At 33.8% G+C, this 27,993-nt stretch overlaps 2 protein-coding genes and 2 pseudogenes across 2 annotated transcripts; 1 reads left to right on the top strand and 3 right to left on the bottom strand.

The window, feature by feature from the left end:
* The window catches only part of LOC102606323 (cation/H(+) antiporter 18-like), a 7,981-nt pseudogene extending 6,545 nt beyond the window's left edge, over window positions 1–1,436 (bottom strand).
* A 1,157-nt stretch (window positions 1,437–2,593) lies between these two features.
* LOC102605984 (cation/H(+) antiporter 18-like) lies at window positions 2,594–12,137 on the bottom strand (annotated as a pseudogene).
* Window positions 12,138–17,683: 5,546 nt separating this feature from the next.
* Window positions 17,684–22,708, bottom strand: LOC102589135 (V-type proton ATPase subunit E-like). Its single transcript, XM_006352196.2, has 6 exons — window positions 22,481–22,708; window positions 20,819–20,919; window positions 19,863–20,055; window positions 19,043–19,236; window positions 18,789–18,888; window positions 17,684–18,124 (listed from the first exon to the last, which is right to left on the bottom strand). Exons 1-6 carry the CDS (start codon window positions 22,580–22,582, stop codon window positions 18,089–18,091), a joined length of 726 nt encoding a protein of 241 aa, XP_006352258.1. The 5' UTR covers window positions 22,583–22,708; the 3' UTR covers window positions 17,684–18,088.
* A 627-nt stretch (window positions 22,709–23,335) lies between these two features.
* LOC102588808 (ubiquitin-conjugating enzyme E2 10-like) lies at window positions 23,336–27,252 on the top strand (the record flags this gene model as incomplete). The annotated part of the gene is given in 5 exon segments (NM_001288228.1): window positions 23,336–23,364; window positions 23,788–23,874; window positions 24,983–25,110; window positions 26,474–26,578; window positions 26,876–27,252. Coding segments are annotated over 4 exon segments (447 nt in total). The 3' UTR covers window positions 27,020–27,252.
* Window positions 27,253–27,993: the final 741 nt, after the last annotated feature.

Below are 27,993 nucleotides of genomic sequence, written 5' to 3'. Positions count from 1 at the left end.
TACGTTGATGATATTGTTATCACTGGTAATGATCAAGATGGTATCACCAAATTGAAGCAGCATCTCTTTAAGCACTTCCAGACTAAAGACCTTGGCAGATTGAAGTATTTTCTAGGTATTGAGGTTGCTCAGTCTAGATCAGGTATTGTTATTTCTCAACGCAAGTATGCCTTAGACATTCTTGAGGAGACGGGAATGATGGGATGTAGACCTATTGACACTCCTATGGATCCGAATGTTAAGCTCCTTCCGGGACAGGGGGAGCCACTTAGTAATCCTGAAAGGTATAGACGACTCGTTGGAAAATTGAATTATCTCACAGTAACTAGACCTGACATCTCTTTTCCTGTGAGTGTTGTAAGTCAGTTTATGACTTCCCCTTGTGATAGTCATTGGGAAGCAGTTGTTCGTATTCTGCGATATATAAAGTCAGCTCCCGGTAAAGGACTACTCTTTGAGGATCAAGGCCATGAGCATATCATTGGATATACAGACGCTGATTGGGCAGGATCACCCTCTGATAGACGTTCGACACCCGAATATTTTGTTTTAGTAGGAGGTAATTTGGTGTCGTGGAAAAGTAAGAAACAAAGTGTGGTTGCTCGATCTAGTGCAGAATCAGAATATCGAGCAATGGCGACAGCAACTTGTGAGCTAGTTTGGATCAAACAGTTGCTGGGAGAACTAAAATTTGGCGAAATTGATCAGATGGAACTTGTGTGTGACAATCAAGCAGCTCTTCATATCGCATCAAATCCAGTGTTTCATGAAAGGACTAAGCACATTGAGATTGACTGTCACTTTGTCAGAGAAAAGATACTCTCAGGAGATATTGTTACGAAATTTGTGAAGTCAAATGATCAACTTGCAGATATCTTCACCAAGTCCCTCACAAGTCTTCGTATTAATTACATCTGTAACAAGCTAGGTACATATGATTTGTATGCACCAGCTTGAGGGGGAGTGTTAGAATAGAAATATGTATATATTCCTACTTAGAATAGGAAGAAGAATAGGAATAGGAATCCTAGTTAGAAAAGGATTTCAATGTATATGTATTGTCTATAAATAGGGTCTCAATGTAACAATTTAGATACACAATTCAATATTATTTTTCCCATATATTTCTCACACTCTATAACACCATCTCGCTATAGCAACCAAAACATATCCAGACAAACGACACTGTTGTAAAGAGGTTTGACTGTACACTGATAGTGTAAAACAGGAGAAAGACTTACGATAATCTCAGCAATGACACGAGGCTGTCTTAGAGGACTGAGAATAAAGGCGAGGACTCGAGTGAGTACAAGCACCAAACATATTTGTACAATGGCAAGTGGAAGTGCATAGTCCAATGGACTATCCCCTTGGAATACTCCATTAGATGTAGCTTTCATAGGTGATGGACATTTTGTTGTTGTAGTTGAAGCCATGTTTGAGCTTGAAGAAAACAAACTCAGATCAATCGGAAAACATCATAATCTATATCATTTGTCAATATCTGCACACAAAATCATGTAGAATCCAAAAATTAGATTATGTGTTGTTTTTTCTTTTGGTATAATACATAAACATGTCATTTAACTAAGCCTCAGCTTCCCTCTATGTCCTTCGATTTTGGATATGCACAAGTAAACACTTAAACTTGTATAATGTTAAACAAATAGTCATACGCGTCCTACCAAATTGCATAATACATGCAAGATGCTACGTAAGTTGCACACAACACGTGTCTATCTATTTTTTTTTATTTTTTTTTCAAATTTCACAATTAAACACGATCAAGGCGCACTATTCAAAATAGTCAAAACTTATTTCGAAAAAAAATGAATAATTTTTATGGTCAATACTGTATAATTTTCCGTTGAAACGATTCGTCATCCACCCAACGCCACCACCCTACCCACCACAACGAAATCATTGCGCTCATTTCCTTCTTATATATAGAGAGAGAAAGGGGAAGAGAGAGAAACCTGAATGCCGGAGAGTTTGGAAAAAGTTGAAAGGGGAGAAAATCCGCATTTCGAAAATAAATATTCTTTTTTGCAGGCCCAGAAATTGAGAAGAAGAAATGAGAGTTTTAGAGAGAGGAGAAAAATATATATATACAGAGAGAGAAATATGGGGAAATGTGTGTTAAAGGACTGTGATATAACACAAGCCTTCCATTAACTTTTCACTCGTTTAATAGTTGAGGTAATGATAATAATCTCGCGATAAAATTTGAGACTAACTTTATTTAATATTTGATATAAGATCTTAGCTAATTGTGAGATTAGTTATCTTGATTATTATTTTCGTATTGATTGTTTGGCTACATTTGTAAAGAAGAGATAATTGTGACCATCTTGAAAACAAAAGTAAGAGTATTTTATAAAGTTTTGATGCGGATGTGATAATATTTTTAGAAATTCCGAACAACATGTATAACAAAAAGAGCAGAAGGAAAAACAAGGGAAATGAACCAACTCTAAATATGTTAAGAGTACAAACTAATTGTGACTACTACTTTTTCCTATGTTTAAGAGAATCAACAGTATTCTCACTTACTATCTACAGAACTCGAACATTTGAAACTACTTAGTACTTTTTAGTTTGATTCACTATCTCCTTCTGTTAACTCTCCATCCTTCAAGGAATTGATTGAATCTTGAGATAACTCGTTTCGATACTGTTGCACCACCAAAACTGATGCTGTAGTTGAAAATTCGGGACAAGTTAACAAGTTACCTAAAGGACCTAATTCTGGACAATCACTCTTTTTATCCAATGCTGCTGCAACTTCACCCTCAGATATTCTTCCCACAAGAAACAGATTGCATCGGTTATATGCACGAATTAATTCTGTAGTCTCTGCAGCGTCCTTTACTAACTTCTCTTCATATTTGATCGAGCTGTTCTTAGAAAGTTTGTGTTTTAAGTCGGTAAGCAACTCTTCATCCTTGGATTGAGCCTCGGTGCTATAAGTTTGGTCCATATCTAACGTGACACTCCCTGCAGCAACCTCGGGGTCTACTAGGAAACGAACCACGAGTAAGTTAATGCCAGGGTGCTCTGCCATATGCATACCATAAGCAAGTGCTTCGCAATCATCATGTCCCCCGAAGAACAAGATGGTTACTTTGAAATCAACATAGCTAGCAGATACATGAGATGCACCACCGAATCCTCGGTCTACCAAGATACCAACTGAACAAGGTGCGTACTGAAGAACTCTCCGGTTCACATGCCTAAGATCAGCTCTTGTTGTTTCCAAATGTCCATCAATCCTCTGATGCTTATGGAACGGGAGAATTATCATTTCGACCCTCTTCCTCTCAGCACCAACAATGATGTCCTCGTGCATGGTATTCATCGGAGAGATTGCAGTTGTAGGTCGGATAGACACCTTACTGAGATTCTCCAACATCTCGAAAGCAACAACAATTTGATTAGAATCCGATACCCCTCCCTTTGTCCAAAAGGGCAGTCCGTTTTTTCTAGCCTTGTGGACCATCAGAATTGCTGAAGATCTTTCAGACAACTCCATAAGATGCATTGCATAGACGTGGAGTCCTTCTTTCTTTGTAGTACCTCGAGAAGCCTCCATGAGATTGATCATCGCGGGAATGTTCTTCTTGCTGTGGAAACAGGTCATGATTCGGAGTTCTTTGCTCGTGTCTTTCCTCTCAATCGTTCTGTGAAGAGTGCCATCAGAACCATGATGGCAAATGTTTGATCATTCAGTACCTGCAAGATTGAACATTCGAAACAATGTAAGCTTACAAGAAGTAAATTCAAAACCGATAAAAGTACTTTAGTCGATCTAAATGAAACGTACCCCTCTATCTTTTCCAATGTTGAGGACAATAAGCTCCACTAGACCTTTAGTGTTCATCAAGAAACCAAGAGTAACAGCCTCCTGAACAGGCATTCTGCACAATAGCGAGACCAAAAAAGTGCCAACGATCTTTCCAAAACACGATGTGAATATGACTAAACCAAGAAGACCCCATGATTGTGCCCCTTGAATAGTAGCTACATTCGTCTTCAGTCCACTGGAGACGAAGTACAATGGAAGGAATAAACCAGAAACAAGATCCTCAACTTTTTCCACCAGAGCAGCAGAAAAAGGCCCTTCCTTTGGTACAAGAATTCCAAGCACAAAAGCCCCGAATAAGGCATGAATACCAATTGCATCAGTAACGAATCCTGCAACCAGCACGGCTCCAAGTGTAGCACAGATGTATAACTCATCAACCGGCTCACCCTCAGGACAACGTTTAGCCATCCAGTTGAATATCGGAGGAACAAGGACTATGCAAAGCAGGACAAATCCCGTCCCACACAAAAGTACCCATAGTGAAATAAGAGGTGAATGACCAGTACCTGAAAGGGCAATAGCAAGTGCAAGTAGAATCCAAGCAGCCACGTCATTCACGGCTGCAGCAGACATAGCCATTCGACCAACATCAGTCGTTAAGAGCTTTAACTCAGCTAGAATCCGCGCCAAGACAGGGAAGGCAGTGATAGAAAGAGCTACTCCCATGAAGACAAGAAAAGGGCCTTGACCAACACCTTTAGCAATAGTTCCTCTAAGAATGAATGAAGTCCCTACTCCTAGTCCAAAAGGGAGGCTAATTCCCGCGAGGGCGATACTAAGAGCTTTCTTTCCAGTACGACGAAGAGACCTTGGATCTAACTCGAGCCCAACAAGGAAAAGAAAGAAGAGGAGGCCAAAGTTTGCTAAAGTATCCAACACTGTGAGGCTCTTTGGTGGAAATATTGCATTCAGATACTTCAGGTTCCTGCCAAGAGCAGATGGACCAAGTAGAATTCCTCCCTGCCAAAATCAAAGATCAATCTACAGTCAGACCTCTCTATAACAACATATCACTATTATAACGGCTAAGTAATGTTTGAACCAATTCTTCATGTTATGTTATATGATATATTCTCTCTAACAACAACTCGCTATAACAATCAGATAAACAAAGTGCACTAGCAAGTAATGTTACTTCTATACACTTAACTATTTTCTAATAGGCAAGTTGAATATTTCTACGACAAGTTAAAATACACTGATAGTATAAAAAGGGAGAAAGGAACTTACAATAATCTCAGCAATGACGCGAGGTTGTCTTAGAGGACGGAGAATATAGGCGAGGACTCGAGTAAGTACAAGCACCAAGCATATTTGTACAATCGCAAGAGGAAGTGCATAGTCTAATGGATTATCTCCTTGGAATATTCCATTAGATGTAGCTTTCATAGGTTTTGGACATGCCATTGTTGTAAAATTGTTCGTCACTGTGAAAAACAGATTCAAGATTTAATAAAAACGTCGTCTATAAGTCACAATATGTTTTATTGATGTTAACAAGGCTCTATTGAAACAGTATTCAAGAAAAATAAACGAAGGAAGATATTTTATTTCATAAAACTACGATAAATTGTTTAGTATGTCTTTTTTACTATATGAATTTAATTAGTAATGACTCTATTTATAATAGTACGAAACCTAGTTTGACTAGATATTGAAAAACATATTTCCTATTTTTTTTATATAACTTTGAAGCGCAAATCCTAGTTAGATATGGATCAAATAAATTAACAAACTAATATCTAATCCTAAACAATTTTGGTTTCTTAATATAAAAAACTTAAGTAATTATAGACTTTTAAGGAAAAAGCAGGGGCAAAAGAGTAAATAACATATGGTGTATTTATCGTAAGTTTTTTTTGTCTTTACTAAGCAAATTCAATTTCATGACGTGCAAAATAATTGTAAATATTATTATTCTGATTTATTTTTTTTACCATTTGTCCCAATTTTTGTGTAATTATTTTATTTTTAGTCAATTTCAAAAAATAATAATTATCTAACGATCAGAACCTCACCCTTTGACCATCTCGTTCCATGTCATTCCCGGACCCCCACTTTCCACCTCATTTCATCTCTATAATGTTTTGCTAGTTTACATATTATTAATATTTTTTTGCTTACTTAATATACTAGAAAATAAGTCAGAAATTTCTTTAATTTTCTAAAAAAAAAATCGTTCTTGTACTAAATATATCTTATATATATACGATATATAGAGAGAGAGGAAGGGAAAAAGGGAAACCTGAATGCTGGAGAAAGTTGAATCTGCACAATATTTTTTCTTAAAATTTAAGAGGAATTGAGCAGATTAATTTATTATGAAAAGGAAAAACGAAAAAAGACAAAGGAGATGAGAGAGAAACTTTCTCTTTCCCAAAGAGTGTGGAATTGATGGCTAAGTTAATTAACACAACCCCCTTCCATTTTTATAGAGCCATGAATTTGGCATGCTCATGATTGGAAAAACTTCCAATCGATTCTTTTAAACTTTGAACAATTCACTTATTTTGAATTATAAAAAAAGATTCAATAATTCATTTATTCTGAAATGAAGAAAGTATATATAATATTAGTTATATTTATATTTTTCAAATAATTACGTACTTTATCATATACTGAAGAAGATACACCTAGATACATGTATATTTGTTATTAGTTGTGTATTTCAGATATATGTAAATCACGCTAGATACATATATCTGTATCACCGTATGTATCTAGTGTGATCCACATGTATCTAGAAAATACCAAATGCATAGGAGTGAGAGAAAGACCAGCGAGATTTGTCTATTATAATTTCTACTATACCAAATACATTGTAGAATTCATTAAAAGTGGAAACACTTCTTGTTAGGAATTTTTTCATATTCAAATTTGAGACCTCAAATTAAAGATAGAGGAATCACACGGACAAAGTTAAAATTCTAGTTACGAGTTCAACAAGATGTATCCCCATATAGCTTTGATCAGAGCCCTATATTAAGTTTTTTTTAAAATCACTTAATTTATATATAATTTATTCAAAATCTAATAAATTATTATTATTTTTTGAAATTATAACTTATAAATTCCAAATTCCAAATATAATTCTGATCACACCTACCCAAGACATCCCTAACTTGATGGATCTGGAAATATTTACTTTCACATAAAATAATCACTTTCTTTCTAACAAAATTTAGAAAAATCATGTAATCGTAGTAATTAAAAAGGTTGAATAATATAGATTACAAGCAGTATGTACCTAATATAAATGGATTTACTAATGAGGAAATTTGCTTTTAACTAAGATAAGTGAAAATAGAGAAATTTGTTGATTAAGACTTATAACAAATAAAAAATACACAATTAAGGGGAAACAGGAAATTAATTAAATTTCCACTAATTACTAATTAGTCAAAAATAGACAAATCAAACATGTGGAAACAACACAAGCAAAGCCACCCAAAAAAGGAAAAAAAGGAATAGAACAATTAAGAATTTTTTTTTAAAAAATAGACCTTTAGATATTAATTGTTCATGTTGTTTTTGGAAGAACTATGGCTTTTAATATTCGTTTTTTTAAAAATAAGTAAGGCTTTTTAATGGCTCTTAATATGTTTTCACTCGTACTAATTTCTTATCTTTTGATTTTTATTACTATATATCTGTTATTTTTATGTTTTAGTTATCACATTATTTTGTTGTTGTTATTATTCCTCTTTGAATACTATACAATGTTTTTTAAAATTTCTTAAATCGTTTTTGTAGACATTGAAATTTTGTGGGACTCTACAAGACGTGTTCAATACGAATTGAGACTCTAAAAGTGTGTTCAGTTTCAATTAGAATTTTTGGAGACTACTCGACCCTAAACCCCAGTTTATGCCTATATAAAAGGTACTAAATTTCCTTAAAAGACATCTAAAATATCTCATAAACTCTGGGGTATTTTTTAAAGATCAAGTTCTTGAATATTCTGCAAATTCATGCAATATTCATATAGAGGTCAAATCTAAATCATCCTAGTTCGAGAAATACGCCACTAACGGCCCTCGAATCATGGATAAATCTTAGGAGAGTAGAATCAAGGGAGAAACAAAATTGTACCCGCATATTTATCAATAAAGTTATATTTCTTCAGATTTTATTTGTGTGGTTTATTTATTTTCCATATGTTTAAAATTTGTTGCAAAAAGTTTTTTTACAAACTATTTTGAACACGTTATTTGAACCAAATTTCTCTTGAAAATAGTTTCTGTACCTCTAGCATTTTTCAGACACCACCTTCAAGATTACATTGAATATGTTATTTTAGTAATATCCATTCCAATTTTATTGGATCATAAAGATGTTTAAAATTGATTACTTACTTTGTAGTCAATTGATTTGAAAAGAGAGGGGAAAAAAGAGTTTTATTAGCATTATTTCCATGAAGTTGACTATCTTCAATTATTATTGGAAAATATTAGCAATGAATGTAGCATACCAATGCACATTCCCTTTCTTCATGGTTGCATAACGCTTTTGTATTTTTTAAATTTTAAAACATTAACCAACTCATACTCCATGTATCAACACATACAGAAAAATATATATATGGAGAAAAAAATACTCGCACTCACTATACATATCAAACCAATAAATACATGACAAACATCTTTTGGTTAAATATAGATGACTTCTATATTTGAGGGGAAAATGATCTGATTTATTTCATCAATTCAAATGAAGGTTTATTTCATCTAGACACCTTTAAAAAATATGTGCCATGTCAGTATCAAATGTCCACGAGACACAGTGAAAATGAATTGAGGTGTCTAAATATATATTCTGAAAATTAGAGTGTTTAATTATCAATTGCGACCAAATTAAATGTATATCTATTTATTATGCCTAGTTTAAAATAGGTAATGCATAAATTTATAGAGTTTGGGGCTTATTCCAACTAGTAATTTAGTGTAGAAGTTAGGTAGATAGCTAAATGAGTCAAAATAGTGATAGTTTGATACATGAAGAATCAAACTATTTTTTATTCGGAATTCACTGACCCAACTAATTTATATTTACATCGTGAACGGCCCACTCCTTACCAGGGGTTTCATCATTTTCTGAAGGGAGGTATACAAATTAAGAACCCTATTTACACCAAAATAGCAATACTTTTTTTTTCATTCATATAGCAATATTTTTTTTTTTCAAAAGTAGAATTTAAATTTTTTTAATAAAAAGATTTTCAAATCAGCCACGCTTATCACTATTCCCATAAATTTCTCCAATTATTTTACCTTTCTTATTTATTCAAATTTGTTATATATTATCTTCCAATAGAGGTTTCCTACCAAAACAAAACTCCCCTTCTCTGATAAGAACAACTATCGAAAAATGAATACCAATAATTTTTCAATTCTAATTCAACACAATGGACGACTCATCAGGTAATTGTATAAAATAGTTCGTATGATGTTTTATTACGTGGTTATATATGATTTATCACAAATATCTATTTTGTACTTTTTGAGAGTTATTCGTTTGGTTTAGTTTGTCTATTTTGGTGAAATTGAATTCATCTAATTTGGTTTATGTTCTGGATCCTCGAAATTTTGGTTTAATTACAAGAACTACATATGATTTGGTTGTAAATTGAAGTGTCAATTTTTTTTTATATTAAAGTTTAGGTTTCATATGATTTAGTTCGAAAGTATGTTACATTTTTGTCCGTATTATAGTTATTAAGTTGGTGTATCTAATATAATAATTAGAAAAAAGGTTCATATGTTGATTGGTGGTATCCTAATAAAATATAAAATTGAAATTTTTGAATTGGTATGTGATCTGGTACATATGATGATATATTTGTTGCTACGAACTGACACCAAACTAATAGCCTGATGTATGCAATCAATTTGAAAAATTGGATTGGTATGTGATCTGGTACATATGATGGTATATCTGTTGCTACGAACTGACACCAAGCTAATAGCCTGATGTATGTGTTGGTGTATTTTTTTGGTCCAATTTATATTGGTGTATTAGACATATGTTGTTAATGAGTATTTTTGTTATTTGCCACCAATTTTTTTTTGAATTTTGACTAACAAATATTTGTAATGTTGCAGGAAAGTATCTGAATTTCAAGATTGAAGGAGTGATATGATATGGACATCAATTACCGAGACTTGATTAATACTACTGCTTCTCAATTAGGTGTGGACACGATCTTTTTTGAGTTGGAGCTCAAATATGTTGTGACTGATCCGTTCCCACCATTGAAGATTCATAGTTTTGAAAAATACACCAAAAAATCAACTTTAGATACACCAAAGTGTTTTATGTATATTTGAGTATATATTGGTGAATAAGACTTTGTAATGGTTAAATTGAACTTTGTATATGAATTTTTGTGGTAATTATATTAATAATATCTTTATATATTTACAGATCGTGCTAAAAGGTTTATGACATATGTAGTTGTGAAAAATTTCAACATGATGAAATTTCTTATAGTCATGCAATTGTTGCTATCGGATACAATAACAAACATGGTGAAAACTATTGTTCAGCCTATTACAGTAATAAAGATTTTCAAAATATTTATGAAATATCTATTGATATATAGTAGTATATTTAAAAGGTATAAAATAGTAATAATTATTGGTATAAAATAGTATATTTATATATAGTAGTAAAATAATTATTGGTAAAATGATGGTTATATAATTGATATATTTAAATGGTATAAAATAGTAATAATTATTGGTAAAATGGTGGTTATATAATTGGTATGTATGTATGTTTATATATTACATGGTTGCATATTTGGTGAAACTACGATGCAGTTATAATTGTGAAAACACTATGCATACTTGATGAAACCTACATGTTTTTTACCTAGATGAAAATAATGGTAAACATGTGAGAGAAGACTTTCATTAATAATATGATTTGATTGAATAAAAAATTAAGAGAGAAAAAATCAATATATAGAAAAACAAAGTAACGTAAAAGAGTAAAACTGTGGTTGAAAAAGTCAGAAAAAGTAAACAATAATTATCATCCCATAAAATTAGCACATAACCTCCCCTAAAAAAGGTAATAGATACGGATACCAAATATATTTTAACACATAAAAAATTAATATTTGTTATGTTTGTAATTAAAAAACTTAGCTTTGTAAATAAAAAAGAGTATATGTATATATTGTTAACTAAAGTCTTAAATAGTATATTCTTGTAATTTTCCCTTTTCTGAATCTAAAAGATGGAGTCGAAAATTTTAGTTTATGATAAATCGTAATTGTTTTTGATAGTGGGTTTTATATAGATTTTACGGAAAATGGTTTCAAATGTTTTTGAACTATGCAATTGAATAAACATATCCTCAGTTAATAGTTTGGTCCAAAAATACCATTATTATTACTTAATGAGTCAAAATCTAAATACTAGTATTATTTTTTTCATTTTAAACACATTCTTTTTCTAATAATAATTTTTAGAATTTGGTATTTGTTAATTTATATCTAAAATAATACGTTTAGTCAAAAAGTAATATAGAAATTGGTTTTCCTATATCTCATCAAAGTAGGTTTCGTACTATTATAAATTAAGAGTTTGTTATTAGCTATTTTCATGTAGTAGACAACGTATCTTAGAGTTTATTGAGTTTATCAATAAATAATTTCCACTATAAAATTTTCTATTTCTTAAAAATTAAATCTTGAATTCGGTTACAAACAATTTTACAACAATGGAATATGCACTTCCACTTACAATTGTACATATATGTTTGGTGCTTGTACTTACTTGAGTCCTCGCCTACATACAGGGGAGGACCCAAGATGAGTGCTCTCCTATTCCGACTTCCCTAGAGCTTCCGGTAGCACAACCGAGGCAGCGACGGGTTCTCTGCCCCTGCGGGAATGGAGCGACAAAAGTTTTTTTGAGAATTCAAGAGAAGGTCACGGCGAGATGAGCCGTTTATCATTACGATAGGTGTCAAGTGGAACCCACATGCACCCGACAACTTTTAATTTTTTTGTGTATATATATATGTATAGAGATAGTCTATAAAAAGAAAATACATTTAAATGTGCACCCAAATAAAAAAAAAATGATCTTAGTGTGGTTGGTCAGAGGCTGAACATTAGAGCTCAACGTCTTAAGTTCGAATCCTTGAGAGTGTTGTCATTTTTTTGCCTTTATAAAATCAGCCTTCTCTCAACAGTTAACTCTTGTGGTGCCCCCGGTAACTTCAAATCCTGGGTTCGCCTCTGCTCGCCTATGTTCTCCATCCTCTAAGACAACCCCGCGTCATTGTTGAGAGTATTATAAGTTCTTTCTCCCGTATTATATATTATCAATGTATTTTAACTTGTCGCAGAAATATTCAACTTGCCTTATAAAAGAAAACAATAAGTGTATAGAATTAACTTTACTTGCTAGTTCACTTTGTTTGTCTTAAGTATGTTATATTTCCCTTGTTTTTCCTTTTACCCTTTGTGTTGTTATTAAAGAAGTTCTTTGAAGTTAATATATGTTGTTCAAAAGTTCTAAAAATGTTAAGTGCAATCATAATGAAATCTTAAAAATGCACTATTTTTGAAGGGTTCCACGTGCGCCCAAACAAGATAAGTGTATCAATTATCCTAAATTTCTTTTTTCAAGATTGTCACAATTATCTCTTCCTTAACAATGTAGATTGTAGTCATTGATTCCATTATGCATTTCGTTTCATCCTGAGAGGGTTGGAGGGTGGAGAAGACATGATTAACATGGAATGCTAATTGTGAAACTTGTTTGAGTTTTCCCTTTAATGATTTTGCACGGCTAATCCAAATTAATTTGTCTAATATGAAAAATAAACTTCAATATTATAAAGAAAATAGAATACATGGTAGAGTTATTATAAAAAAAGAAAAGGTAGGATAAACGATTAAATAAAATTATTAAATAATAAGCAATGAAGTTAAAATGATAGAAAAAAAATAAGGTAATGACACGACCATATCAAACGCGTCGTTACAATGAAAATAGGATTGACCTATCATGTAGAGACTTTTTTCTTTATTTTATTGCATCAATCTTCTAGACTTTTTCCAGGCAAGCTTCCTTGTTCCTTAATGTAATCTCGATCCATAGTTTAAGACTCTATTCCTTATAGCCTAGTTTATATCCACAAATGACATGACTCTATACCAACGTCTTTCCATTTGTATAATATTCAACTAAGTAACTTCATAACCTCAATACTCTTTTTCTTACTATAGCATAGGGCTAAGTGACTTCATAACCTCAATCTACTTTTTTTCTTAACGTATCATAGTCCTTTGTCGGGGATTTTGTCCCTTCACCTATAGACAGTGGCTGTCGTTCCATTATGATGTGATAAAATTTAAGTAGCAATTAAAACAAACGTGGTATTTTAAAAAAAGATTATACATTCTATGTATTAAATGATTCTTTGAACATAAGAAAAATGTGTTCAGCTGCACACTAGGCGAACAAAAAACAAAGATGTGACTAACTCTCCTGGAAAAAGAATAGAACAAGCTCAAAAGAAGCAGAACTTCACAAAGGAAAAAAGAAAAAAGATTCTAAGAAAGAGCTATTGTCTGGCTAACACTAATGGCAAGATTTGGTGTTTTTGGAATCACCTAGATCAAGCTGAAGTCATAGCCAATGAAGAACAACACATTACCATCAAATTCAAAGACAGAAATGGCTCTAACAGTAGGTATGTATCTGCTATTTATGCCAAATGCACTGACGGGGATAGAAGAGACTTATGGGACAGCATAGAAAATATAAGTAGCATGGTGTGTAGGAGGGGACTTCAATGATATCATGGACCCTGATGAAAAGTTAGGAGGCAAACCTCATAGGGCTAACATATGTTTTGACTTTATTAGCACTATGGAAGCTTGTGGTCTATCTGATTTGGGTTTTGTTGGACCTAAATATACATGGTGCAATAATAGAAGACCTAGTCAAAGAATTTGGAAAAGGCTAATTGATAGAGTTTTTGTTAATGATCTATGGGCTCAAAGTCATCATACCAATACCTAGGACGGGCTCCGATCATAGGCCTTTTCTCATGCAAACCCTTTCCAATGATTCTTAAACTTATGGACTCAACAGTCAGACTTTTTGGAGACTGTTCAAAACTCTTGGAACATGAATGTGACAGGCAATGCAATGTGGAGACTCCAGTGCAAGTTAAAGGTTCTAAGCAAAAATCTCAGTAAATGGTCTAGAGAGACCATTGGGGATATTCATGAGCAGGTTATCAAATAGGAGACCAGAGTCCAACTTATTGAAGAACTGGACACTCTAAACAACAATGAACATAGCAGGGAAGGGAAGATTTGAACAGGGAGCATGCATAATATATTAAATGGCTTGGAATGCAAGATGCTTTACTAAAGCAAAAAACTAGAATCAATTGGTTCAAAGATGGGGACTACAACAGTAAATATTTTCACAGTGTGCTAAGAGACAGAAGAAAGAGACTTTTTATTCACAGAATCAAAGACCACATAGACAACTGGATTGAAGGGGACAACATGATTGCAAGGGCTGCTATTAGACATTACAAGAATCTCTTCAATATGGGGCAAACCTAACCTGGATAGTGGCACTTTGGATTGCATACCAAAGCTGATTACTGAAGAGGATAATGATATGCTTCACAGAGCACCCGTGGAGGATGAAATTAAAAATGCCGTGTTCAGTATGAGTGCAGATAGCAGTGCAGGACCTGATGGCTTCAATGGTAAGTTTTTTCATACATGTTGGGATATTATCAAATATGATGTTTGTGACTTTGTTACTGAATTTTTCTCTGGAAAAAAAACTCACTAAATACTTCTTCACTCACACGTGTTTTGCTCTAATCCCTAAAATTGAGTCCCTTTCTAATTTTTCTAAATTAAGGCCTATTAGCTTAAGTAATTTTTCTAACAAAATTGTTTCTAAAATTCTATCTAGAAGGCTCAATCCTATTTTGCATATACTCATATCTGTTAATCAAAGTGGTTTCATTCCGGGCATATTGATTACTGAAAATGTCATGCAAGAAATAATTCATGGTATGTCTAAGCATAATACTGGTGGTAATATTGTCATCAAATTAGATATGGCTAAGGCATATGATAGAATGACTTGAAATTTTCTAATGGATGTTCTTAGAAGATTTGGCTTCTCAGATAAATGGATAAATTTAGTGTGGAATTTAATTTCTAATGTGTGGTATTCTATTTTGATTAATGGATCTAGAAATGATTTTTTCTCCTCTGCTCAAGGTTTAAATAGGGTGATCCTCTGTCCCCCTCTTTATTTATTTTGGGTGTTGAGGTCCTCTCTAGAACTTTGAATCGTTTACTTACTCATGATAGTTTTATCCCTTTCTCGATGCATCAAAGAAGTCCTCAGATTAACCATTTAGCATATGCTGATGATATTGTTATTTTCAGTAGTGGTAAGAGTAAATCTGTTAAGCTCATCATGAAACAAATCAACAACTATGAGAAAGCTTCAGGGCAAGAAGTCAATAAGAATAAAAGCTTTTTTTGACTAACCCTAAGGCTAGTGCTTACAGAATCAACATGATGAGACAGTGTACTGATTTTTTGGAAAAGAATTTTCCTTTTACTTACTTGGGTTGCCCGATCTATATTGGTAGGAAAAAGATTTCTTACTTTGATGATATGGTTACAAAAGTGGTAAAAAGACTCAATGGTTGGCAGGGTAAGATGCTTACCTATGGAGGTAAAACTGTTTTGATCAAAAGTGTTCTTCAATCACTCCCTATTTATACTCTCTCAACGATTAATCCTCCCATTGGTACTATTAATCTGTTAGAAAAGCATTTTGCACGATTCTTTTGGGGTTTTAATGAGAACAGAGACAAGCACCATTGGAGATCTTGGAAAAATCTTTGTGTTCCTAAAGATGAAGGTGGTATAGGTATTAGAAACATGGATGACATCTCTAAAACCTTGGCCGTTAAAAAGATGGTGGAGATTTAGAACCAATAAGTCTCTCTGGACTGATTTTATGAAAGCTAAGTATTGTCACAGAGTTTACCCTTTTGTTAAAGCTTGGACCTCTGGTAATTCACAAGCTTGAAAGTTCATGGTCAATGCTAGACACGTTGCTGAACCTAACATTCTCTGAAAAATTAACAGTGGTAGTTGTAATATGTGGTGGGACAATTGGTGTGAGAAAGGGCCTTTGGCTATTCTATTCCCTGACCATGTGCACAACAACAATGCCAAGGTTATGGACTATATTGATGATGGTAACTGGAACATGAATAAATTAAGGGAAGATCTCCCCGAACATTAGTCCTATATATTGCTAACATTCCTATCGGGGATGCTAATGATAATGACTATGCTGTTTGGAACATTACTTAGGATGGTGAATACACAAATTCTTCTGCTTGGCAAAGTATAAGGGAAGTGAGACAAAAAGATGCCATCCTAAGTAAGGTTTGGCACAATTGCTTACCTTTCAAAATATTCTTTCTTACCTGGAGAATGATGCTAAAAATCTATCGTTTGATGAGGTACTCCAAAGGTTTGGTAATCCAATGGATACCAAATGCTTATGCTGCACAATACCTCAAACTGAATCAATTCAACATGCGTTTAGTGATAGTGAGATGGCTAAGCATATATGGAATTACTTTGCAAACCCCCTTGGAATTAATCACCAAGAATGCTTGCTGGAATATTAACACTGCCAACAGTGTGCATAAAATGGTACAACAAATCACTCCCATGTGTATAGCATGGGAAATTTGGAAAAATTGGACATCTTGTAGATATGGAGATCAGACCAAATATTTGATATCTAGAATGGAAGTGCAAATTTTATGGAACATTAAAGCAGCTATTTGTGTTGCCTTCCCAACTTGTGACTTAACAGGAAAATGGGTTCAAATTTGCACAAGAATTGAAAGGTACAAACCTATTATAAGATGGAGGCAAGTTGTTTGGACCAAGCCTGCGACCGGAAGGATCAAATTCAACACAGATGGAAGCTATATGGAAGAAAGTATTTCCAGGGCCGGCATTGGAGGGGTTCTCAGGGATGACACTGGTCATCTCATTATGGCTTTCTCAGTCCCAACTCAATGTAAAAGCAACAATCAAGCAGAAGCAATGGCAGCACTCTATGCAATAGAATGGTGTAATCGAGCTGGATACGACAAATACAATCTTATGGTGATTACAAATATGCTCGAAGAAAAAGACACCAACAATCTGAAGCTGAAAAACATTATCAAACGAACTGTCAACGCTATGGAAGGGGAAGAAGTGAGCATCTCACATTGCTATAGAGAAGCCAACCAGGTGGCTGACTTCCTAGCCAAATTAGCTTCATCGAGTGGAAATGGTACCTTCTACTTCTCTTATCAACAGCTCTCGAAAGAAGCGAAGGGACTCTTTCAACTGGATAGATGGCAACTACCTTGTATAAGAAGAAGATATGACAAATATAATTTTTTTGTTAGTTGAATCTTGTATTTTGCTTGAGTGGAAGGTTATAAGTCTGTTGCCTTCCCTTTTTTGATGTCCTAATTTCCATTTTCTATTTTTGCCAGAGGTTAGGTACATGCCCCCCTCTGTTTTTGTGTAACTTATGTTGGAAATTATAGACATGGTAGGGGTCAAGCCAAACCCCCAACACCTAAGCTGTGATGGTGATGGCTTAAATTTAAAAAAGAAAAAAGAAAAAGGCAGGCCTTGTTCTCAAAGAAGTAAACTGCACAGACAAACCTTGTAGACGAGATCGATCGAGAAAGTATGCAGGAAGTTTCGAACCTGAAATCTGTTGCTCAACCAACTCGACAACTTTATTATCAACGAATTGTTGGAACAATTCCTTGAGTAGCATAGATTTTACACATTACACAGAGGGATATTTCTCACAATAACTTGATCTCAACCGATAAATCAAGCTTATTGACATACATTATACTGCAAAAAATTGCCCAAGCCCAGTGCTAGAGTACAGAATTATCACTTAACACAAGTTTTGTTGCAATGCCCCCAAATGAAATAATCACAAGAAAACGAGACAGTTCCAGAATAGCAAAACAAGTCTTTTTGGAGAAAATAAAATAATAGTACACAAGCAACGCGATGGATGATGATTTGAATTCAGTCATTCGCCAATTTAGAATCCACACAGCGATGAACGAAGAGGGATAAATAGAGGAAAAGGTTCCAACTGCTCAAGCAGCAACCTGACCGAATAGGCACTTGCGGATCTGCAATATTCAAGACAGCAACAAAAAAAATTAACTAATTAAGCGTAATAATATATAAGTAACTGATCAAATGATGACAAGCTAATTAGTCTCAAGGAGATGATAAGCTAATTAGTCTCAAGGAGATGATAAGCTAATTGAGATGATAAGCTAATTAGCAAGGAGATGATAAGCTAATTAGTCTCAAGTCTCAATTAGCTTGTGACCTTAAACGGGTCAAGCACCAATATTACCTTACAGATATTTTATTTTAATTTTCAAGATTTAAGAAAGTCTCGACAAATATTATTAAACAACTGACCTGCCCTCGACCCAGATTAACTAAATTTAGTGGACAAAAATGATAAGGAGATGACAGTACAAATATTAAACCACATAGCTAGGAGGTACAACATGTCAATGAATTGAGCAGCAAGAAGCTATTCCATAGAGATCAATCACGAATAAGAAACAGTAATCCTCTAAAATGCATATCAAGTTAAATAATGAACAGTCCAAGACACTTTGTAACTCATCTGAATAACATTTTAAATAATAAGAGATGGATAGACAGCTAAAACTCGAGCAGTAGATCACGTACACTGGAGGAACAAAAATCAAAATAATTGGCAAGACCAGACCACAGAAATCTGAAAAGTATGAAGGAAAGGGCAGAAGGAAGTACCTCTGGTAGTTTTTTACGGAACACAACTTCCAATCTGGCATCAAGAGTGTTTTCACACACAATTTTCCCATCTCGAGAAGCCAACACCACTCCTCCGGAGCTGTGGGGATAAAGAGAGAGAAGTAGGTAAGAGGAGTTAAGTGATTTTTCAGAACACTAATTTCTCCCAAAAGCAATAACACGCAAAACAAGAGAAAGAAAGGAATCCAACCAACTGATACTCATGAAAGTAAGGTTGTAATAGAGCAGCTTACCAAGATGGACCATGCATATTATGATGTGATGGAGCAGGAGGAAGGTGGATTTCATCAACTATGATCTCAGGTTGATGGACATTTGCCTTCTCTGCGTATTCTTCCTTTACTCCCTCCAGTACATGTTCAACCAGGTGTACGTCATGTTTCCGACAACGCAGAAGGATACAAGGCTCTTTAAGCCTAAGCAAACTCTGCAACAGAAAGAGTTGGTTTCAAATCATGCCTAAAGACTAAGCAATAATAAATTCAGTAAGCCATCCAGACACCATGAACAGTCCAGCCAATTACGGTCACAAACAACATAAAAGACAACAATTTTGTTGTTAATCATATAATTGGGTTTGGTCATAGCACTCTAAACATTTAAATACTTGCAAAGAAGAAATTGCACGCTTCTGTTGAAGTTGAGCCTCAATTTTAGAAGTATCCAGAATGAAGGTAAGGTACCAGTAAAAGTTCCTTTTAATACTATCGAATTATAATTTGCTAACTAAAACTATAACATGATTCTAATAGGGTCTTATACTTAAGACCCAGTCCAAACTTGAAGCAAGTGATATTCACAATTTCCATATTCTCATCCCATTGTAAAATACAGTAAATGCCATAAAAACCAAATAAGGATTCATAATCTGGCGCCTAAGAGCTCAGATAACATGATGCTTGTGACCACATCAATAGATGACTAATATTGGTCAACTTACACATATTATATCTTCTATAATATTCCTACTCGGTTTCTAAGATCTCATAGTTTAATTCATGAAGTCCAGAAAAAAGAAGAAGAGAACATCGTGTAGATTAACGTCCATCATACCTGAACAATAAGATCATGCAGAAGCTTCTTATAATCGCCGTGGTGGTGATGAAAAATAGAATCTATGATGCCGTGCTCATGATGGCTAACATTTAAGAGCTCCTTTGCTGCTGCCTCCTTCATGGTGTTAACCAAGTCATCCTGAGCTTGAAGAACTTTGATTCGAGAGGCATTGAGTTGCATGGAGTACTCACTACAAGAAGTACATTAAGAAGAAAATTTCAAGACCATGTCGGCCAATTGCAGTTCAAATTAGATAATTAAGCTGAATCACATAGCATGTAATTTTCACAAAACAATAGCAATTAAAAATTTAAACTTCAGACCTAGTTCAACATGATCTGGCTTCCTACAGTCTACAGAAAAGAACGTCGCTAGGAAATCAACTTCAGACCAAATATAACCATATGGCTTGTTCCAAAAAGAACTACTATATCCTAACTAACAAGAAGTACTAAAAAAGGTATTAATATTTAATGGTAGCAGAGTACAACATTACAAAAGCTCCAAATAATACACAATACTTGTACTTCAGAAATACCCAGCAAAACCAACTGAAAAAGTACATCCATGATGTTCCAGACCAAGCATGAACAACACAAGAAGAAACCTGGATATACTAAAAGATAAAGAGGTAGTCTTAAGCTGCAAACTAAAATCTTAAGCTAAGACACCAAAAAAAAGTAATCATTTTCATCCAAAATCAAGTGATAGCTTATATAGTTATGAAATAACGAATCAAATTGCTGTTACAGTCATAGTATTACTGAATATCTTCTCTTCACAGTTAGAGCACAACGGCATTTTGATGGCTAACAGAAATCAAATTGTAGCATTTGACCAGCAATATGAATTCCCAAACATAAAATCAAAGAACATTTTTTTCAATCCAATTTTTGACGTAAAGCACAAAATAATAACACAACAACGAACCAAAATAAATGAGAAAAAATTACATCTTCTTGCGAACGTCCACTTGTTTCTCTTTGCGTTCGTACTCTTGTCTGATCTTCTTCTTCTCTGCTTCCACTAGCTGCAACTTCTCGATGTTGAATTCCTAAGAAATAACCACATCCAAAGACCATTATTTCTCTAATTACCTTAAAAGGGACTCCAAAAATAGGCAGATCCAACTATCTCTCTGTGAATTGAGAAGCACAGCTACTTTTAGCTGAAACTATATATATATATATATATATAATTAAAACATTTCAACTCCAATTAAATACAAAAAAGTCGAAAGACAATATATATATATATTTAGAACTTTTTACTCTCGAACTACATATATAATTCAAAATTCCAAATAGTATGAATATCTTTACACTTATTATCACATTTCGGCAATTAAAGTTTGGATCCATCACTGACTCAGAACTGGTTACAGAAATTAGATAGTCAAAACTTTTTGAGAAGTACAGATTTAAACTTTTTAGACGAATCACATATATAATTGGAGATTTTATAAAGTACCATACATTTACAATTATTATCACAAAAATTATTGACAATAGATCCAAATTTTAAGGCTTTTTATGAACCACATATATAATTGGAGATTATAAAAAGCACCCTATAATTACATTTATTATCACAAAAATTAGTGACTGCAGCATTATTCACACTCGCCACTTTCCAAACAATGTCATTTAAAACTTTATAGACTCGAACAACATATTTAATTCAAAATTTTCTAAAAAGCATATACCTTTACACTTATTATCACAAATAATAGTTCTTGCTTCACCATTCACACTCATGACTTTAAATTTTGGATCCAGCTCTGACAAAGAACAATGCTAGATGCAGAAAATCAGGGGCAGACCCACGTGTAGAGTTTTGGGTGCTCGAGCACCCATTGACCCCGACGGAAACTTTATATATGTATATAGAAAATACTGAAAAATGTATATAAGATTTGCTTCAGCACCCATTAGACAAAGTGTTCCATGGGCGCTGTGGTTCTGAAGTCTGATACTAGGAGCGCTGGGGCCCTTCATCGAGGGTTCGAGCACCGCGACAACATCTATCTTTTTGTTGAAAAAAGGCCAACAGAAACTTCTTGACTTCTTTTTCGAAATTTTGCTTATATTTCTTTTTGTTTTTTCACTTTCCTAATTTTTGTATTTCATTTATTTAAATTATAAAAATATTACTCCAGTTAACTTCTAGAAAGATTTTTTTTTTGGCTAGCAAATGTTAAAAGAATTGAGCACCACGATCATCGGATCCTGGATCCGCCACTGCAGAAAATAGATAGTCAAAACATTCTGAAAAGTACACATTTAAAACTTTTTAGAGTTGAACATTTGAAAAGTACTATACTTCTACACTTATGATCACAACTAACACTCCGACTTCAAATTTTGGATCCACCTTCGACTCAAAACAATGCTAGATTGCAGAACTCAAATAGTCAAACTTTCTAAAAAGTGCTTCTTTAGACTCGAACAACATATATAACTCGAAATTTCTCAAAAGTACCATATAATTTATCACAAAAGTTGGTGACTACAGCACTATTCACACTTGCCAGACTTCTAATTTTGGATCCGATTACGAATCGGAACAATGTTCAATACAGAAATAATAAAATTGAAATTCAATATAGGTCTTACTTCTTCAGCAGAAACGGAAATCTCATTAGCTTTTTCTTCCGCTTCCTGGCGGATGAATCGAACCATTTGCTGGATCTGCTTGGAGACATCGGCGTCATTCATTTTCGGAGCTTGAATCCGGGTCGAAATCGGGTCAACGATGTGATCCTTAAGGCAATTTCGGGTTTTTCTAGCAGAGATAGAGAGGTTTTCAGAGAAGAAGACGACAAGTAAGAGAACAGAGTTGACAGTTCACATAATTTGTAGTATCCGATCTATCTACCCCGTCTTTTATCAGAAATTCCATTAGCCACCCCAAAACTTCTTTTAAATACATTTAGGTACAATTTTTTGTTTGTCTTTTAGGGGCTCCCGCCGTTAGTCATCCCATGTTTGTTATTCCACAACCCTCAATGCGAGATAAAGATAACACTATAATTTTGACATAAGTTATCGCTTGATATTATCACAATTAAACGTTGAATAAATTAATCTCAAAATTAATTCTGAAAATAATTATCTCTTAATCATTATACCAAGTGAGTCATTAAAGAATCGAAATTGAATGTTATACCTGGAGTTGTCCAAAATAGCAAAATCTAGTCCAAGTGCAACAAGTTTAGGCCTTTAGGGTATGATACATCTATAAGTTACTAAGAACGTGATCTTCGAAGATTAGGATTAAAAGTTAAAAAAATGAATACAAGTTCAAAGGGATTAAATTGCAACATTTACAGAACAATAGGGTTATAAATGAATATAAAAAATAAAGTTACCAAACGAGTTCACTGTACCTAAAATTTTCTTCTTCTTTGTGCCTATAAAACCCTTCTTCGTTTCACCAAACAAAAAACTCTACCATTTCCAGAAAAAAATAATCAAAATTGAGTAGGAGGATTTCTGAGGTATGAAACAATTCTGTTCTCGTTTTTCAAATTCTGATTATTTTCTGTATGTATGTATATATATATATATATATATATATATATATATATATATATATATATATATATATATATATATATATATATATATATATATATATATATATATATATATATATATATATATATATATATATATATATATATATATATATATATATATATATATATATATATATATATATATATATATATATATATATATATATATATATATATATATATATATATATATATATATATATATATATATATATATATATATATATATATATATATATATATTTGTATATGTGTTGCTATACATGTAGAAAATCTTCGTTATATACTTGAACTGATTTAGGGTTTTTTTGCTCTTGTTATTGTTGTTGTTGTTGTAATTAGGGATTTTGTGTACGGAAATGGCATCCAAGAGGATTCTGAAAGAGCTCAAGGATCTCCAGAAAGATCCTCCTACCTCTTGCAGTGCTGGTACCATCTATCACTTTGCTCTTTTTTTTTTAAAGTTATGTAGTATTTGTATGTGAGTGATTGTTTTTTGTTTTGGGTTATCAAAAAAATTGTTACTTGAACCGAGGGTATATTGGAAATACTCTCTAACTCCCAAGGTAGGGTAAGGTCTGTATACCGTCTAGCAAACTCCACTTGTTACTTGTGGAATTACACGGGGTATTTTGTTATGATTTTTTTATGGTTTTTCCTTACTTTTTTACGAAATTGACTGATGTTTTGAGGAGTAAGGTTGTGTGAGAATACTGTTGATGAAAACCACTTCGTCTTCTTTTTTTAAACCAAAAGTTAAAAGCATTTAGTGATACATGATGTATTGACTAAGTATGGTTTGGTGAGAAAAAAGTTTATCATGCATTTGTTCTTGCTGCAAACAAGTGAGTGGATGAAATTCTTTCTGGCTATTGATTCTCCTGGGCGGGGTGAGTTCTTGCAGTGTTGGTACCGGCTCTAAATCTTTGTTCCCTTTTTTGTTCTGTAGTTTTCGTAGATGAATGATTATTGTAGTGATTCTTTCCTTTATTTCAGTGAATTGGCTGGCGTATTGACAAGTAAGGTTGTGTGTGTGAGAATACTGTTGATAAAATTGATGTATTAACTAACTGTTGCTAAGTGATGAAGTTGTAAAGGGTATGTGATGCATTTGTTCTTGCTGCAAACACAGGCTTGGATAAAATTATTTTTGGTTTATTGATCATTCTAGGTGGGGTGGGTAAAAAATAAAGAAATTGGCTGGTTGTTTTTAAAGATTATCTTTTTAGTTGCTTGCCTACATGATTCCTTGGTTATGATGTGGGAAGTGTGAAGAATTCAGGTTATTTTTTTGGGTTTGATCACACATTTTTTTCACCATGAAATGTTGTTGGTTTTCATTCTCGCATGTTTTTTGTTATTATGGTTTTGATGGAGGGAAGAGAATAATGAAAAATGGTGCGTGAGTGTGGTTTTTCATTCTTCTTTTTTGCCATGTTCTTTTGCTGTTTGTATTAGGGAGGTAGCTTTGTGAAACCTGTTAAAGATCTCTGTGTGGAATGTTGTTCTCTGATTATTGTGCTGTTGCTTGTATCAGGTCCAGTTGCGGAAGATATGTTTCACTGGCAAGCGACACTTATGGGTCCATCTGACAGTCCTTATGCTGGTGGAGTGTTTCTTGTGACCATTCATTTTCCACCCGATTATCCATTTAAGCCTCCAAAGGTATCCCATCCACATCATGTGGGGTTACATAGGCGTTTGCTTGCTAATCAATGCATTACTCCTACATCTTGCTGGGATCTTTTCTCAGTATGCTATTGTTTTCAGACTTGCAATAAAATATGTCAATTGGTTGCAAATTCTTTTTTTTTCCACAACAATATCTCAAGACAAGTACAGACGTTAGAGCTCATTTGCTTGGGGGAGAGCTGATTCCTTCCCTTCATCAATTCAGAACTATTGTGTTAATGGGCCTTCTATAAAGCTCAAATTTATTGCTGTTAGTCATGCCTTAATTTTAAGTTGATTGTAAAATCTATATAGACTGGTCAATCAAACTGGTATCAAGAAAGCCCAACTTTTTTCTGTGTATCTGCATTTTGCTAACATGGTAGTGATGGCATAGCTGCCTGTGTGTTTTCTTGCGTCCTTATTTGAGAACCTGCACTCCAGGACTTGTGGAAATTTCGAGACAGATCCGATATAATTTACTCAAAAGCTGCTGAAGTATGCTCTACTTCATGTATTAGTGACAAGAAAGAGTTTGGTTTCTAGCTTGATTATTTAGTCAAGTGGTTTTCCAATTGTCTTTACCTTTGCTTTGTTTTGCTTTGCTTGTGTGGAATCCACTGAAGTCATGAACTGTATGGGAGAACGATTACACTTTCAATCTAAGAAGAATGACTTGGATTTGGCTCAAAGAGATTGGTGAGTGTTTGATGCTTAGGAGTAATAACTGGGAGATCCTAGGATTAGATCCTTGCTATACCACTCTCTATGAGCCAATCTGCTCCAACCTTGGTAAGCAGGTTTACTTGGCATTGTGGTTTGTGTGCTAGTTGCAGACTGCTCGGTTGATTAGTGGAGCGTGCACAAGTTGGTCTTGACACCATCGTCATCCAAAAAGACTAAGAAGGATGACTTGGATTTCCCTTTTGGTTGAGTTCATGTTGTGTAACTAGCTATATTGTGAGATCTTGGAATTCCCTATACTTTTCAGTGTTGGTGCATGAATTGCATAGGCAATGGCTTTCAGTTCCTCAGGTTTGAGAACATGCAATTTCATCTAAAACCTTCCCCTCATGAGTACTATGTTGAACCCTTAACTAGAGGGGAGACAAACTCTATTTTTCTTGTTGGTATCCTAGTGAATAATTTTGTTTTATTCCATACAGAATCCAACAATAGATCGACTTTCTTCATGTATTTTCTTAGAGTTGACTTGTCGTGCCCTTAGATTCATTTGCCAAAGTACACAAGTATTGGTTGTCTCCCTAGACAATGTTCTGCAACGTGTATAGCCTTTTCTCTTCTTTATTCATTTCCCTGTGAAAATTTGACACATCATTTATGTAACAATGTGCAGGTAGCTTTTAGGACAAAGGTTTTTCACCCAAACATCAACAGCAATGGCAGCATTTGTCTCGACATTCTGAAGGAACAATGGAGCCCGGCACTTACGATTTCCAAGGTTATTTCTGATATAATTTCAGACACATTTGTTAATCTTTTTATTAAAGGAATGCAGTAATATTTTCCTTCTGTCGAGAGTGTAATTTAAGAAACTGAATACCAGTAGTTTCTCTGTTCCCAGTTTAAGTTGTTCTCGAGAAAGCTAAAAGAGGGTAACATGTGGACGGATCAAATTATACCTTGTTCATTTCAAGTGCATTAACCATAAATTGATCTATCAAACTGCAGTCAAGAAAACAGATTATGGTGGGCGGATGTATGATGGTGGCTTATTCTGTTATCTATTTGCTTGCAGGTGCTGCTGTCAATCTGCTCTCTGCTAACGGACCCTAATCCTGATGATCCTTTGGTGCCCGAAATTGCTCATATGTACAAGACTGATAAAAGCAAGTACGAAGCAACTGCTCGAAGCTGGACCCAAAAGTATGCAATGGGTTAGTTGCTGCTCAGACCCATGTCCGGAGGGGGCTCCTTTCCCTCTGTGAGTTTGTGGTCATTGTCTATGACATATTAAGAAGTGTTTGTTTCTTCATGTATAATCAGCTCGAGAGGAAAGCTTGAATTGTGGCCTCACTGTGAAACATTGAATTTGCTGTGTCTGTAAACCTTTAATTGCTTTTATATTCTATGGATGGGTTCAAAGTAGTAGACATTTGACCCTTGGCAACTGAAGTAGTGATCTCTCTTACACATAAACGCAGTCCAAAGCCTTAATACTTAAATACTTTTCTGGTTAAATTTTTAGAAAAAAAGCTGCAATTTCCCTTGTGATGGTGGGTGTGTTTGGTCCAGAGGAAAATATTTTCTAGGAAATAAGTGGTTTTTTACTTACTTTCTTGTGTTCGGTAAGCTGGTAAAATATATTATCCTAAATACATTTCTATATATTTAAGACAACTATGAAGCCAATGGAGGGTGGATGGTTGTGAGCGTCGGAGGAGATAAGAGTAATTTCCCTAGATAGTCACCATGTTTGGGAAATTACCTAAGAATATCACTTATGTTTGTTTTAGGACCACAATATCACCCAACTTTACCTCAAAATATACTTGACAAAAAAAAATATTATCTCTCTCCTAATATGATGCCATGTCACAATATTCCTTTTTTATTATTAACATTTTTTTAATTCATTTTTTATTATTCTTTAAAAACATTATATCCTTTGTAGTTTGACAATATGGTTACCTTATTACTCTAATGAATTAAAATATCAACAAAAAGGGAGTCCGAACCTAAAAGGGTCATTTTTTCCTTCAAAAACAAAAAGGGCACATCAAAAAAAAAATTAATCAAAAGGGCAAAATCCCTCGTGACGGATCGATTTTCTTCTGACAAAAAATTGACGTCGTTTCATTAAAAGAAATAAAAATCGTTGCATTTGGCAGCGATTTTCTCAAAAAAAAAATCATT

This window comes from Solanum tuberosum, unplaced genomic scaffold (genome assembly GCF_000226075.1).
Source record: "Solanum tuberosum cultivar DM 1-3 516 R44 unplaced genomic scaffold, SolTub_3.0 scf00147, whole genome shotgun sequence".
In the NCBI taxonomy this organism is placed as follows: Eukaryota; Viridiplantae; Streptophyta; class Magnoliopsida; order Solanales; family Solanaceae; genus Solanum; species Solanum tuberosum.
This window is presented reverse-complemented; position numbering and strand designations above follow the sequence as displayed.